This window comes from Nestor notabilis, unplaced genomic scaffold (genome assembly GCF_000696875.1).
Source record: "Nestor notabilis isolate BGI_N333 unplaced genomic scaffold, ASM69687v1 scaffold213, whole genome shotgun sequence".
Classification (NCBI taxonomy): Eukaryota; Metazoa; Chordata; class Aves; order Psittaciformes; family Psittacidae; genus Nestor; species Nestor notabilis.
In genome coordinates this window covers 36,304-52,137 of record NW_009923070.1, presented here as the reverse complement: position 1 = coordinate 52,137, position 15,834 = coordinate 36,304, and the positions used below count along the sequence as shown (strand labels likewise).

Below are 15,834 nucleotides of genomic sequence, written 5' to 3'. Positions count from 1 at the left end.
TGCTGTTCCAAAGCTAATGAAGCTGCTTAATACGATGCACTAACACAGACACAGGCTGAACTTGTTGCTGCTGGCCTGGAGAACATGGTGTCAGCACTGCAAAGGGGATGTGTCCAGGATGTGATCTGGATGAAGCTGTCTCCATCTGCTCATGCCCTGCTGGAGCTAATCTCTCTAATTGTCCTTTAGGAGCCAGGACAGACCCAGCAGTGGTGAACCAAGTCAGGGTTAATAAATCCATATGGACCCAATGGGTGGTTATTTTTAACTCCTTATAGAAATAATGGGACAGTTTTATTGTTAAAGGTTTCCAGCCACCCGGGTTACCCAAGGGTCCCCCATCCACCATGGCTATAGATAATGGGATGCTTCCCTTAGAATAAATAATAGCTTCTACCTAAAATCAAAAAGGACAGATGCTTGAACTGTGCTTCAGCGAGTTGTTTTATCCCAAGGCCCTGCATATCCTTAATCTATGTCAATGTCTAAAATCTTAATCTATGTCTAAATACGTTAAAAGGTTGGATATTAGTAGGCAGGGAGTGTTAAGGAGAAGATGTGGGGTTAATTGCAGATATCTGTGCCAAGTGTATGAGCAGCGGTGGCTGAGATTGTGGGTAGAACCAGGACAGTTAGCACAAGCTTCTGTGCATTCCTCTTGACAAACCCCACTTCTTAGTGCCTTCTAATGCTGCGAAATGGGCATTTAAACTCCCTGCCAGGTCAGCCGTTCATCACAAACACGTTTAGACTTAATTGCTAATTAATTTTCCCCAGATAATGTAGATTATTTTTTTCCCCTCTGTACGTGAAATCTAGAAGAATTTTCTTACAACCAGCCACAGACGGGTTGACTGTAATTGGTGTTCTCTCATTTAGGTGAGAAGTAACAGTTCATCAACTCTTAATTAGCCTGGGCTTTTTCAAGAGCAGCTTCCAATTTTCTGATGGGAAGATAAACATCTTGTTTCTCCTGTAGCAGTACAAAGAAAGTCATTTTACCTTGGATTGACAAATAGGGCTGTGTTTGTTGGTGTTTTCCTCTTCCTGTTGGTGAATGCCAAGCTGCGTGTCGTACCTGGATTGCTGAGCAATTTTTCAGTTAGCATTGCTTGTCACAGAGAAAAGAACACTGATTATACAAGAAAGGGAGTTTGAGCTCAGTTTAATTAAATTGTGAATGGGTAACCAGCAGCACTTGGAGTGATGCATTAAGATACAGAGCAGCTTTTGCGTATCTCAGCAGCAGCAGAGAATCTTTGTATGTTCTGTCTGTTGTAGGTGAATGCTGTAGGAAGGCTGAGGCAACAGAAAATGAAGCCACCTCAAATTAGTCACACTGGAAAAAGTGTCATTTGAGAGGCAGAGTTTGGAGATGTTTGGACAGAAATGTTTGGAGATCTAAACTGCCAACCAGGTCAGGTTGAAGAGTAACTTTCTTCCAAAAGTACACTTTGAAATCACAGTTTTTATTCAACATTTTGGATAACCTACTTTTATTTTCTGCAGAAGTGATTAAACCAAACGTCTGCTAAGACCTGGTTTGCTCACAATCTTTTAAAAGCACTTAAATCAAATCTCATACTATCAAGCAATACTTGATTGTGGCTGGAGGAGGCCAGGCTATCAATGCTCAGTATCAGTTTGTTAGAATACTACAAGAAGTTGCAGTACTAGCAGCCTGTGGCGCAGATGTGCAGAGGGTGTTTTCAGTTGCTCAGTCTGAGTCTAGGTTTAAGCTTCATTTGAATCTGAGAAGTCAACAAGAGATTGGAAATGCAGGAAAGCTTGTATGGCCCTTGCAGTCCATGAATATAAACGTGACCCATGGAAATTGAGCTTTACTAGTTCTAGTATTTTAGAGGTCTTTAACTGTAGTCAGTGCTGTTCCCTTAAAAAAAACTTTGTTTTATAAAGCTTTGGACATGCAATATGCATTTTTCAGAAGCTTTCTTTTTTAGCATAGTGGAGTTAATTTATATACTTAGATACATGCTGTTTGATTTTAATTGAATAACAGTTTCCCTCCAACTAGAGCTTATCGTACATCACCAGAGAAAAATAATAGTAGTTTAGATTTAAAGAATAGTTTAATCAGGTTTGCTTCAAAAAGGCCCTAAAAAGTACAAATGTAATTGAAATGAAAATGATTATTTAACTCATTTTTCCTCTCACTGACTTAAATGGTGATTCAAGCTGCTTATGTAAAGCAATAAATTGAATCAGGCTGGTCCTGCTATGAGTTCCCTGCTGTGCAGTCTCAGAGAGCCTGAAGGTAGCTGGCAGTCAAGAGGATGGAAATACCCAAAGATGTTGATAAGGGCGGAGCTGAATCTGCCATCCTTACCCTGCTGTGTGTAGCAAGACAGTTGCATTTCTGTCGCATCTATGACCACTGAACCTAGGGTGAAAACCATTTAGTCGTTCATACCTTAACAAAAGCAGGATGCAAATCTAAATAGGGATGAGAACCTTGAACATGGCGATGTCATGTTCAGTGACAGTTCAAAAACACTTGAATTACAACCCTGTCTTTAAATACGTAATAAAACACTCCTGTTCCCATCTCAGCACCTGGGACTCTGGCACAGGCTTTATGGGCTGTGCCTCCAAGCCAGGCCGTCTGCAATGACTAGGGCCGATGGAGGCATCTCTGTGAAGGGCTGGCACCGTCACTGGTGGCAGCCCTGTTCCATCCATCTCACCAGGGCATTGGAAAAAGCAAGTCAGAAAATAAGCTGTGAGGCAGGAAAGAAAAGCAGCTCATACAGGTTGCAGTGATGTCTCTAAAGGCAATTTCAAGTTGTGCAGTGGGTCACAGTGGGTTTGGGTCAGTGAGGACAACAGCTAGTCGAAGTAAAGGCATGTCTTCTTGAACTAAGCATGCTGCATGGACTGCGCCTGCAGGGACCTTGTCTTAGACCACTGTGCTTTGTGCTTCAGATGCGTATGTTGTACTGGAGGCTTGCTGGCTTCCCCAAATTATCAGTGCCTCAGCCAGGAACAGCAAAAGAAATTTGGAGAAGAGTGGAGGGGAAAGTTCTGTTTCAAAATTTAACAAGTTGCAGTCTTCTTCAGAAGAGCCATCACTTTTGTGTGATGGTAAGTGCAGGTGATGCTGGAGGAATTCCAACCTTTCACGTATGAATGGGAGACTTCAGGTTATCTTCTAGATTAAATCTTCATCTTACTTCGTTTTGGTGAGGATGCTAATCTTGATACACTAGTCTGACTCTAGCAGTCATTACAGGGCAGACCTCCATTGCCTGAGCAGCATCCAGGCATCCTTGTGGGTTTACAATGTTTTTTAGTGATGTTTAACAAGTGACAACTTCTGTGCCAGAAGCAGCTGCTTCTTGATTCAGCGTTCAGTGTCTCATAAGGCACTGGCTGACAACTGTGGCAAGTTATGGTTCAAGTAAGATATGCCAGTTGATGCATTCTGTGAAGAAAACCTGTGAGTAACACTGTGGCACCTTAGGCATTCAAAGACCCTCAATTCTAGTTCTAGGTAAGGCTGCAAGAAGAGGCAAGAGGGCCAGACCATGGTTCTCTGGCACTGGTGGGTTCCTCCTTCAATCTTCTTAGCTAAGGCTCAAGATTCGCAGTGTGGGTAAGGTTGATTGGAGGGAAAGCTCTGTTAGGGCCTTTCTCTTTTCTCAGGGATTTGGTTGTGCTGTCAAACAGCACAGCCTGTTGGATTCCTGCTTGTCCGACTGATGCATCACCGTCTCCCTTTAACTCTCTCTCCAGGTTATTTCCAGGATTTGCTGAACAAGTCAGAAAAGGCCCTTTATGATGCTTTTCCAAGCCTGTATGGAGAATTGTACACTCAAAACGTGAAGGTCTTCAAGGACTTGTACAGTGAGCTACGCCGCTATTACCGGGGCTCCAACATCAACTTGGAAGAGGCCCTCAATGAGTTCTGGACACGCTTACTGGAGCGACTCTTCAAGCTGATGAATCCCCAGTACCATATCACAGATGAGTACCTGGACTGCATGGTGAAACATGCAGAGCAGCACAAACCTTTTGGTGAAGTTCCCAGGGACCTGAAGGTGAAGGCAACCCGAGCCTTCATTGCAGCACGCTCCTACGCACAGGGCTTTCTTGTGGGCAGTGACGTGGTCAAAAAGGTGTCTCAGGTATGTTGGGTTTCTTCCTTCTCCATCCTCAGATTGGCAGGAGCCAGTCAACTACTGCTGTTGGGGAGGTGGAGGTTTATTTCCCCTGATGTTTTCATTGCAAAGCAAGTGGGTATTTTCTGAATTTATAAAACAAACCCGTTGAAGGTCACCCATCAGTAGAAGGGAACAACAAGCCTGGACTTCTGCAGGCACTGATAGTGTGAAAGAAGTAAGGTATAACTTGCCACAAATCAGTCTTTACCTCATTTTAACCTGTGCAGCAAAGTGCCAAGGAGATGTCAGTCACCCAGGCTGTAAAGCTGTTCTGTTGCCTGCCTAGATTCCTCACCCTTCCCTGACAGGGAAATGGCATGGCTTTAAATCACACTGCCTAATTTTCCTGCTTGATGGTAATATGGTGTAGAGTGTGCAGAGCTGACTTGCCACAAGCGTGCTGGGAATACACGCAAAGAGATGCATTTCAGCAGTCGGTGGTGGGATTGGTGTGTCTCTTTATGTGGCTGTGTATATTTGTACAGCTTCTGTGTACAGAGAGGGTGAGTTTGCAGAGTGCATTGGGGTCTTCAGGGATGAAAGGTGCTATCTAAATGTAAATTAACATGACTGAATCAGGGTTCTAGGAGGAAGGAAGTTGTCTGTATTCTTTACTGCAGCCTACAGAGCTAGAAGGTGGTGATTGTCCTCAAACAAAATATTGAGGCTTTTCACACAGGTAGTGAGGAGAAAATACATACTAACAAAAAACTACTTGCATACTGCATGTGGTGATGGCAATCAGCAGGTGTGAGAACCAGGGTGTTATTAAACTGTGAATGTAAAAATATGGAATCACAATTCATTCCCTCAGAAGGAAATGCATGGTAATGTGTGGCACTATGTGATGCAGCAAATATAGACTTTGATCTTAGGAATAAACATTAATGTGGTAATGGTGACAAATGCTTTACTTTATCAATGTGGGACTGTAAAACTGTTCAGCCTACCCAGAAGCCTTTGTACATCTCATTAACATCACGCTCTCCTGACATGACAGATAAAAGAGGAGAACGATATAATTTGTGGGGGACCAAAGTAAAATATTTTTGTAAATCCTCTGAATGGCAGAATTCCAGTCCCATGTATGTGGCTCTGCCTGTAGCAGAGTTTGGAGGGTAAAGCAGGCTGGCAGGACAACTGCAGTCATGGTGTCACTGGAAGGCAAGGAAGGACCTGAGATACCAACATGCAGCATATTTTTCCCCTCGCCTTCATGTAGACTTCTGACCCACTGGGTTTTGATTCCAGTCCCAACTTTCTGAACTCTCCTCCTTCTCTTGGCATTACTTATCAAACGGGATGTGGGGTACATGGCCAGTCACAGATTGTCATGTTCCCTCTGCCTCCCCACAACCCGTTCCTCCAGGATGGACAGTTTTCCAGGACGGTCCCAGCCACTTCCTTCCCTTACAAGAGCCCTCCCTGGGGTTGCAGTTAGCCCAGCTTGTTGCTGTTGTAGCACAGTGAACTGAGTTGGGAAACCTTAGCAAAGCCTCTCTGAGAGCTGATTTTGTAACAGAGGCTGAAACTGGCCCATTTTCCATCTTCAGGAATGGGTTTGGTACTTCAGGCAAGATACGAGGTGAGAATGCTGAGGTGGGAAATCCATTTATGGATGCCCTGGTAGCCCTCAGCTGTGTCTAAAATGAAAGCCCTGGTTTACCCACTCTCCTTTACCAGATGTGGATTTACACTGCTACCAAATGGGATGTGAAGTGCTGAACTCAATCCACAATTGGTGCTTTGGTTTTAGTCGTTTTCATGTTGCTTTATACTTACAACATTAGGAGAAGGTGTGTAAGACTTTTATTAAGATCAGAGACTGGGATTCAACTTTTCTGTCAGCTGTTAGCAGCAGTCTTTTTGAGGCGAAATTTCACAAAGCAGCAGGGAGTGTTTTGGTCAGGAAGTCTGAGAAAGCCTATTTAAATAAATTACCTATTAATTTATAGGTAATTTGGGCTTCTGAAAAATTATATTACTTTGGGTTTTTTTAATTTGCAAATCCCAGAAAAGCTACTGACTTCTGTTAAAGCCCTCCTGGTTTCAGTTTCTCAAACACTTCCCATTCAGTGTTTGTCACCTATATTCTGTCGTTGTTTCAGGTCCTGGGGCAGAGTCTGCATTCCTGGGCATTCCAGAGAAAAACTGCTGCTGTTTGCCAGATTTTCTGGCTGTGTTAAAATGGGGAAGAGCCTGCCCTGACTGAGCTACAGGAGGGGATTTTGTGAGATTCCTTTAATCCCTGCTGCTGCTCAGCTGTGCCCAGGGGGTAATTCTTCCCCAGCTTCGGGCAGCCCTTGGCCAGTGGGTGCCCAGGGATAGGAACTGGAGCAGTGTGCTGGAAGCAGGAGCTCCGCATCCTGCTGGGGATAAATAGTTTGAGGGCAGCCGGGGAGACAGAAAATGGCAAAACCATTTTTCATCTTTACTGCCGTCCTGGCTTTTAAGGCAAAGTCACCCTGACAGACTGCAGGCTCTGACACTGAGATCTAAAGCTTTTCATGCCGCGGTTCCTGCCACCAACCTGGCCTCACGCTGACAGTGCTGGAAGCGCTGCCATCTGCACAGCGGCTGTAGGAGGGGGCCCGGGGCACACGCGTGGCTTTTGCAGCCTGGGTGGAGGAGCAGGCCTGGAGATGGAGGTGCGGGTTGGCACCCTGCCCTAGGACAGGCTTAGGGGTTAGCAATGTGCCACACATGGGTGGGGGTGTTGGGGCAGCATCTCTCTCTGCATGTTCAGGTTGTGTGTTTCTATAGCTGTTCTTTCAGCACAAATTGCAGGTTTTCATTTAAGTTGCATAATAAGTGTGTTTTTCCAATGTCTGCACAAAGTAGCAGGTACCAAGACAGAGGCAGCCACAAAGTCACTAGTGGGTATCCCTGGCTGGTTTTGTTATTTATTACTCATGTTACAATACTGCTCAGGCATCTAAGTCTTAGGTGAGGACTATTGCACATAATGCTGTAGGAACAGGTAGCAGAGGTAATGCTGTCTGCACAAGAGCACCCAGAAAGGGCAGTGAGGCTGTGCACAAGTCCTTTCTGGCCTCCTGCATCTCAGTGCCATGCCCATGCTGCACCAACACATCATATTGGCAACATCATGCTGGCAACCTGTGCCAGCGCCTCACCACCCTCACAGGGAAGGATTTCTTACTAATTTCTAATCTGAATCTCCCCTCTATCAGTTTAAAGCCATTCCCTCATGTCCTTTCACTACAGGCCCTTGTAGAAAGTCCCTCTCCAGATTTCTTTTAGGCCCCCTTTAGGTACTGGAAGGCTGGGGAGAAGATGGGGAGGACACCTGCCCCATACCTGTCAAAAAATGTCCAGAGTCCTTAAATTCCCACCAGAGACCTGACAACCTCTGAATCTCAATAAGAACACAGAAAAAGTGAGGAAATAATGTTCCATTTTCAAAGGCAGGGAGAGGAGGTGCTTTCCAATTAATCTTGCTCGTCAATAGGAAAGTGAATTATTAGGACAATCTTCCCTTTGCCTGGTCTTTGGTGATTCTTGCTCCTGAATGTTTAGTTTCCCCATGGTAGTGGGATTGACATGAAGCCACACCAGCTACGTACGCAAGAAGCACACACTTAATCAATTTTAATCGTTGTTTGCATTTCCTTTTCCCGGTAGATGTTCTTAAGGCTGATTCTCATTTGAGTTTGAAACAAAATATGATGATTTTCTTTACTAATTACAAGCTTTTTCACTAAATCCTGTATTTCACTTTACCAGTGAAGGGCGTCTGTCAGTACATCCTTATTTAAGCAATCTTATGTCTCACAATACCTTTCAGCCTTCTTCATTTTGAACTTTTATATTAGTGTAAGATAAATGGCAGTTTCCTGTTTACCATATGAGTAATTTTTAAACACATGGTGGGTCAAGCTGCATTTGGTTGGGAACTGAATTCCAATTAAAAAGGCCCCAAAATAGAATTTTTATAGATATTTTTAATAGTTAAGTGAATGTACTGGCCGCGTATTGAGAATAATATTTATCTAAACATGCATTATATTTCCAACAAGTCAGTAATATAATGAAGACAGTATGGTCATTCCTGGTCCTCGTGTCCTTTAGGATTGCAGCCATTTCTCATACCCCACTTCTTTCCATAGCTTGGAAGGACATAGTTGGCTTCTGTCTTTCAGCTTCCAGTTGTTTTGGGGTGAAGTAGGCATAAAATTGATCTGACTGAATAAAATGAGGTAAAGAATATAATCTTTTTCACTCTTTTATGGTACCACTGTGCTAAAACACTTCAAGTGCAGTGAACTCCTGTCCCATGTGCTCAGTGACACATCTCCATCCTTTCAGTGGCTTGTCTTTATTCAGAGCATCAGCAGCAAGTATATACAACCTTAAATAACATTTTATTTCATGTAAAGGATTTAACTTTTGTAATAAAATTAAGCCTTTATCTAAATTGGCCTCACCTTGATCCTGAAAAGACAGGGTTAGTGTTTGTGAATAGATGTTATGAGAAGGTTGTTCCATGGCACTGGTGAGTGGCGGTATCCTCATATTACCATATTTATTTCCTTTTCACTGGCTATTATCCTACCTCTTGCTTTGGATTTGTTCAGTTTTTGCATGGCAAAAGTGTGTGTTCTTGTGTTATGCAGATGACTTACTGGCAGGATGCCACTGTGCAGGCTAGCTTTGCCCCAAGGAGCCATAAGGTGCCGCAGTAAATTACCTCTCCATGTGGGAGAAGCTCTTATCTGGGAGCTGTTCCCACCAAGGGAAGTAGCATTTTCCTTCAGGGAGATCATCTCTTTGCTGGCATGGGATTTAGTGAGCTTCCCACCTTTAGATAGCAGCTACCTATGCCTATAGGCAGCTGTCCTTAGTAAGATACCAAGGGTTGGGACATGCCGTTCCTCGCGAGGTCAGTGCCACTTCTGCTGAAGGGTCTCATTTTCTTACCAAGCTGTCCCTGGGCAGTTTGTACGTGAGATTGCATGGCTTAAAACATTTTATAGACCTAAGTCCCAGTCAGCCAGATTCCCTCTGCAAATCCAAAAGCTTAATATCCCTTTCCCCAAGCTTGCTATGCTCCCCAAGACACCTGCCTGCCATCAGCTGCCTTCTTGCTTTAAATGACTTGGTACAGCAGCTCCTGCAGTGCCACACTCGCCCCTTGCAGCCCACTGCTCTTTTCCAGCCCTGCTACGTGTAAAGCTAGGGAGAGAATTTTGCAATAACATTGGGATTTGTTTGGACAGATTCAAATCAAGCTGTATAGGCAGCGTGCAGTCTCAAACACAGCCTTATGTATTTCGCATATTACTTTTCAGTATTTCTATCTGTTATTATGTTTAAATCACAACCCTTCAGGGATAAAAACCTGTAGGTGTTCTGAATATAATAGAAATAATGCAGGCAAGCAGATATATGTCTCCCATATTTACATGGTGGTTAAAAGTCAATTGAATCTAGTTTTCAAAGGATTGAAAATTGTACCAGCTGGAAATAACAGTGTCAGATGAACAGAGCAGGGAGTGTGTTGAATAGGCAGGTGGTGGCTTGCAGAATTTTCCTCTGGAGGGAGAGGAGCATGATGGCAGTCTGTCTATCCACATTAATCTTCCTCGTTTTAATATCTGAAGGCAGTTAGGCACTAGGCAGGAACCTGAAGGTGCAGGTCCTACCAGTTAGCTGTGGGTCCTGCCCTGGGGTCTGGTGTCCCTTGCAGGCTGAACTGCCTTCTGGAGCCCTCTGGAAGTGCCCTCGCCGCTGGCTGTGGAGGGAGATGGGGCTGACTGCTGACTGCTCCGCTCCCCCAGTTTAGCTGGATTTCCCTAGCCTTCATGTTTTTAATATTGTTTGATTTTTCCTGAGTCTGCAGAACAGCCATTTGGCTGCTGGGCTGGTGGGGATGGACCCAAGCAATCTGTCTGGCCTCAGGCTTCACAGCAGCTCTGGTTTGCTGGAGCATGAAGGGCACAGATTTGGCATCAGCCTCCATCCTCTGTCCCCCTCACTCTGTGCTGAGCTGAACACAGCAAAGTGACAGCATGAGGGTCACCAAACCGTGGGGTCATCTGTGCCCTACCCCTGCCACCAGACCCCAGCATAGCCACCCTCCAGCATGCTGTGCCTGTGCCCCACTCACTTTCTGATCCCTGTCCCAGGTTTGGAAACATGTTTGATGTATCTTGACTGACGGACTTGATGAGGCTTAAAACTTAGTGTGCTCCAAGGACTTGTGGCTGTACATTTGTGGAAGGAAGATGCAAAATAATGACTGAAGTAATTATACAATTCGTTAGACTTTGAAAGAATCATATTTCTGTCAGCCTCACAGCTGTGTCTTTGAGAGTTTTATTCACAAAGATTGGAGAGCTTGGTTCATTTAACACATGTCAAGGTGCTAATTACATCAGGGCTCGCATTAACATGCACAAGGCAGCTGCTGACCATGTGGTGGAGACAGTGGGGTGTGCTCCCTGTGCCGGCGGAGGGCTGGGACCACCTGCACCTCCTGCTCCTTTCGCTGGGGACACTGGGCACAGGGCAGCCTTGGCACTGATTTCCAGCTTGCGCACATGGACATGCAAAGGACCCTGCTGGGTTTTGGTCATAGTATTTGAGGGTCCTTCCATGGAGAGACTGTAAAAATGAAATGTTTCACCAGCATGAAACTATTACCTTGCAGGTAGTACTGACCACAGAGCCAGCCAGCGCCCCAAAGAATCACAAACCTGTCCTCCCAGTGCTGGTCTTGGTGTAAAAGAGAGGGTAAAGCTGGTTTTCTGAGTCTGTTCCCAGGCTGTTGATAGTCCTGGGGGCAGCTCAGCAGGATCTGCTCTCCTACTTGGGCTTCTTTTGTAGCTGCTGTTCTTCATACTGACAAGTTTATACCAACTGTACGATTTCAGCTGAGGGATTTGGGGTAATTGGAGTGGCTCTGAACACCCGCCTGCATTTCCCAGTGTACAAGGCCTGATCTGTGAATTGAAGAGCTGACCTGTTTTCTGTACCCCAGAATGGATTTTTCACAGCTGGCAGTAAAAACTTCCCTTATGTCTATTACCCTTAAAACAGGTTTTGAAACCCATTCCCCCTGTACAAAACAGGACAAGGGGGAATGGTTTTAGACTGAAAGAGAGTAGATTTAGTGGAAGGTGTCCCTGTCTGTGGCAGGGGTTGGAACTGGATGAGCTTTAAGGTCCCTTCCAACCCAAACCCTTCTATGACTATGCATGAGAAGGTCAGCAAGGGTGCCATGAATGTCTCAGCTGCAGTCTCCTGCATAGCCCCCAAACCTGTGGAGGTTTCCAGCCATAGGTGGTTTCTGCCTCTAGCTGCCCAGCACATGTGGCTGCCTCTAGAAACTGCCTGCTATCTGCTGGCTTTATGGCATTTGTTGGTTTGGAGCCTAAGTTGCCCAATGTTCTGGGTTTAACTGGTGCTTCTGAATGTTGCAGTGGCCATCCAGTAAGACCTTCTACCTGGAAAAAATACATGTAAGAGTTATCGCAGGCATATTTTGACATATATCTGACATGTCTGGAGGTATTCTGTGTTCACCTAAACCATTCACACATCTTGCCAAAACCACATCCAGGTGCTACAGGTCTCCATGCCCACCTTGGGTCTGCACTGCTCCTCAGAGGCTAGAGCCAGGAAGGGACGTGGTCCAGCTCAGTGAACATCAACACCACGCCACAGAGATCTCTCTGCAGGCCACCCTCACCCTGCCTTGGGCAAAATGTTTAGAGGGGACAGTGCCCACAGAATGACACCTCCACCAACAGCAGTAGGGACTAGCTCAGCCTTCTCCCTCCATCAGCCAACCTGCCCACATCCCTGTGACAAGCCAGGGGGGTTGACAGCACTTCCATCAGCCTGTATTTTTAACCTAGGCCTCCTTCTCCATCCCCAAATCTCTCCCCTGTACCTAACCCTGCTTCCCCTGGGAAGCAAGGCACAGATGGCTCACAGCAGCCTGGGGGTGCAAAGAGAGAAGGGGGGTGTGTGTAGGAAAAATACCAGCAAGAGCTCAGCTTATTTGATTGGTGTTAAATGCCTTTCAGATGTACTTAAAGGCCCCTGAAGGCCAAGGAGTCCCATCACATGGCAGCGAGGCTGCAGGTTCTCATTTGCTTTTAAGCCAGGCTTCAAAAGAAGAAAGGATTTGGGGGTGGGTTTTTTTCTTTTTTCCCTCTCTTGTTTGAAGCCAGCACTTCAAAAGCAGCATCTGCAGCTTGACTGCAGGTTTTGGGTGCCAAAGGAGCCGGACACCTCCTGATGGACACAGGAGTAGCTGGGCTCGCCCCTCACAGCGCCCGAGAGCCGGTGGCACGGCCCAACCACGCGCTGTGCTGCTGTGGGAACAGGTTGGTACTGCCACCCTTAAAACGATTTTCCAGATGCCTGTGACTTCCTGAAGCTCAACCTTTCTCCCATGCTCAGGAAGCTGGGAGGGAGAGGGAGGATCATTGCTCGACCAAAAAGACCCTGTAACTGCTGGATGTGAAATATGGAGCTTGTGCCAGCATTAGTGCCTCTTTGGTTGCTGTTCCCCAGGACCTTTCTTTCCGCATCCCACACTTCATTCTTTGGTCTCTCCAGCCACCTTTTCAAGAAATAATTGGCTTGGGTAAGGAAATGCTTTTTTGGGGTGAGGAGGGTAAGCAGCTTTTAGCTTAAAGAGACAGAGCACTTGTGAAAATTCAGTAACCGCATCCATGGCCCTTTCTGTGCCTTGATACTACTCAGGGTGTTTTGGAGGCTCTTGAATATTTCCCAAGCAGTAGGCATTAGGGTCATGGCAGAAAATACGTCTCTCCTTTGCACTTCTCTGTTCTTCTGTGTGACCTGTCAAAGGAGGTCCCAATTCAGAAGGGTAAAAAGCCTCACACTGTTGTAGACTCAGAAAGGTCCAGGGTTAGGCCAAGAGGAATTGCAACCCTCTTTTGCCTCCTTTGCACCAAACCTTGTGCTGAAAAGAGGTCTACAAAGGAGTGGGTGTTGATTGGAAAATCAACATATAACCTGCGAGAAACAACAGGTAGTGGTGGAGCTAAGAGAGAAGTGTCCCATTGCTCTATAAAACATGCTTTGGTTATCTGTCAGCATGTGTATCTGTGCAAAGATGGGTGACTTGGGTTCAACATGCAAATCACAAGTTTGATTTGCTCTTTAAAGGCACAGAGGAAGGATAAGAAGGGTTTTGTTTATGTTCTGGAAACATCTAGCCTGTTTTGACCAGAGTGCTGCCCTGCTGTGTGTGTCTTACAGAGACTAAAGCCCTGGCTCTCCCAAGAACTAACTGCATTGAGTCCCTGAAGTGCCTGTGCAGGGGTGTTTTGCTTTCCCCTTCTACAGGTAGTTTCACCTCCCAGTGTCTTTGCTTCGGGTTTAGGTAATATGAAGGATAACTTAGCTCTCCTCAAATGTGTTTCAATGCAGGGAGACAGAGTATATGACTGCTTGTTATCCCTGAGCCTCCTGTGTTTCTGTGATTCCCTGCTTGGAAGGCATGTTAATAAAATACATGGCAGGAGCTTATTATTTTTGTTAGAAGCCTTTCACACTGAATGTTTTCTAAATTGGCTGGGGGGTGGCAAGGAATCCAGCTAGCAACTAATCCCCCAGCCCATCCTCTCAGCAAATTGCTTGTGAAAGTCATTAGTTTTACTCTAATTGATTTAAACATTACTCAGGAGGAGGAGGAAAAATTAGGGAAACCAAAGCTACTCCAAATGCTGAGAATTATGTGTTCACAGTTGTCTGTCATATTATCTCCACACGTGCCCATGCTCTGCTGGCTGATGGGCTAATGCTGGTGCTGAGCAGTCGGATGGTGAGCCCCAGCTCGGCCGTGAGGCTGTGCCATGAGGTGTGTGAACCTGAGAGCAAGCCCCAGCCCTGTTCAAGGCATGATACAAGACAGTCTGCAGTGATCCTTTGCTCTGGCAAAGCACTTGACTCCAGCAATTCACATCTGGTCAGATGGCTCCATCAGCAAAGCATGGGCACATCAGGCTTTGGAAGGTGGCCATGGAAAAGCACAGAGCTTGACTCTTGCTACAAGGCACAGTCATGGGATAATACCTGATGACAATCTCCTTGAAATGTCAGTGCTTCTGGTGGAACAGGGCTTTTTATGAGGCAGCCACCTGTTCCTGCTGCATTACCTCATTGCTACTCAAATCAACTGCTGTATCCCCAGCTGGAAAGTAGCTTTAATTAAAATGATTCATTGCTCAATACTGATTTGTCCCCTATTTTGGAGTATATCTTAGAAGATACCACTTCATCAATGGGCTTACACTTTAAGGGGCCATACTCACTGAGGTCAGAATAGAGTGTGTGGATTTTAACCTAATGATGTAGGAACTGTATTTTAAGCTGGGCTTAGCTTTGTGTGTTTACTTATACCTCTGACAGCTGAATGAGGAGTGCCCTGCCTCCAAGCCATATCTCTCACTAGCAGGGTTTTTTTCGGATCCTTGGGAATGGCTTCTCCAATGTATTGTGCATGTTCTCTTCACATCTTATAATGCAGTTTCTAGGTCACTGAGCTAAGAAAAGACTATAGGTGCCACTGAAGTTAAAGGAGAACCATGTTTCCTTAAAGGAGAACCAGCCAAAGGGTGGGCCAGGTTGATGCTACTTAGAGAAATCAATTATTATCATGTACTGTCTTCATGCTGTGCCAGATCATTTAAAGATGAAGAATTATGTTGGCTTTCAGTCCATCTGCAGAGATTTGCACACTCCTGCTTTCAGGCTACCTGTGATGAACAGAGGACGTCAATAAGCATTATTGATCTATCAGTTATTGCAAATCTGTGCTGGGAAGCCAGAGGGGCTCTCCATCAGGTCTTAGTTGGCCATCCATTAGCTGTTGGCAGAGGGGGTAGGTCATAACTTTATGGGTTCTTCTAAAGGCTGCTGTTTGAAGGGCTCTATTCCTTAACGTCCCCCAAAGAGGCGTTGCAGGATCAGGGCTGGGAGGGACCTGGGGAGTCCCAAGCTATTGCTCTCCTCTACCCTGTGTGGAGCAGAAGTGCATGGGCTGGGTGGAACAACTGGGAACTGAGTCCTGGCCAAGGGAAACATGCAGAAAATACTCCAAATTCCTTTTCCTGCCCTCTCATCCCTCTGTTCTCAGTTCACCTCTGCAGCCTGCCTGTGAAAAAGGAGTGCTTGCTGCCAACAGGAGAGGTTTGAGTCATTCTTTGGGGAAAGGGAGTGGAGCCTGGCCTTTTCCACCTGCAAAACTTAATACTTATCCTTTCTGCCAAGAGATTAAGAATGTGGCACCTGCCACATTCACTGGAGCAACAGCTGGTGGTGGATGTCTCACTTGCTCATCTTCAGAGGAGATGCTTTGGGGAAAGGGAGCAGGGACAAAAGGTGCTCCCTTGCTGGGATGCCACAGACATCCCCTCGCCTGGGGCAGTGCAGCACTCCTCTGCCTACTTGGGAAACAAAGCCACCCTGTGAACCTGACAGGCTGGTGTTACAGTCACAGCTCCTTTTCAACATCCAGAAATGGGCCTTGCTGGAGTGCAAAAGCAGCTTTTTCTCCTCCCCAGACCCTCAGGAGCTGAGCCTGAGCCTTAGGTGCCACTGTCACCCAGTGGCTGCCTGCATCCACTGCTCCAAGGTGGGCAGCAGCAGC

The 15,834-nt window shown here is 45.9% G+C and overlaps 1 protein-coding gene across 1 annotated transcript in view; it reads left to right on the top strand.

Annotated features, from left to right (window-relative positions):
- The window catches only part of GPC1 (glypican 1), a gene marked incomplete at its 5' end in the record, with an annotated part of 96,794 nt that overhangs the window by 68,600 nt on the left and 12,360 nt on the right, over positions 1–15,834 (top strand). The window contains one exon of the mRNA XM_010011926.1: positions 3,754–4,145. Within this exon, the coding sequence (XP_010010228.1) occupies positions 3,754–4,145 (392 nt within the window). The remainder of the gene's footprint in view (positions 1–3,753; positions 4,146–15,834) is intronic.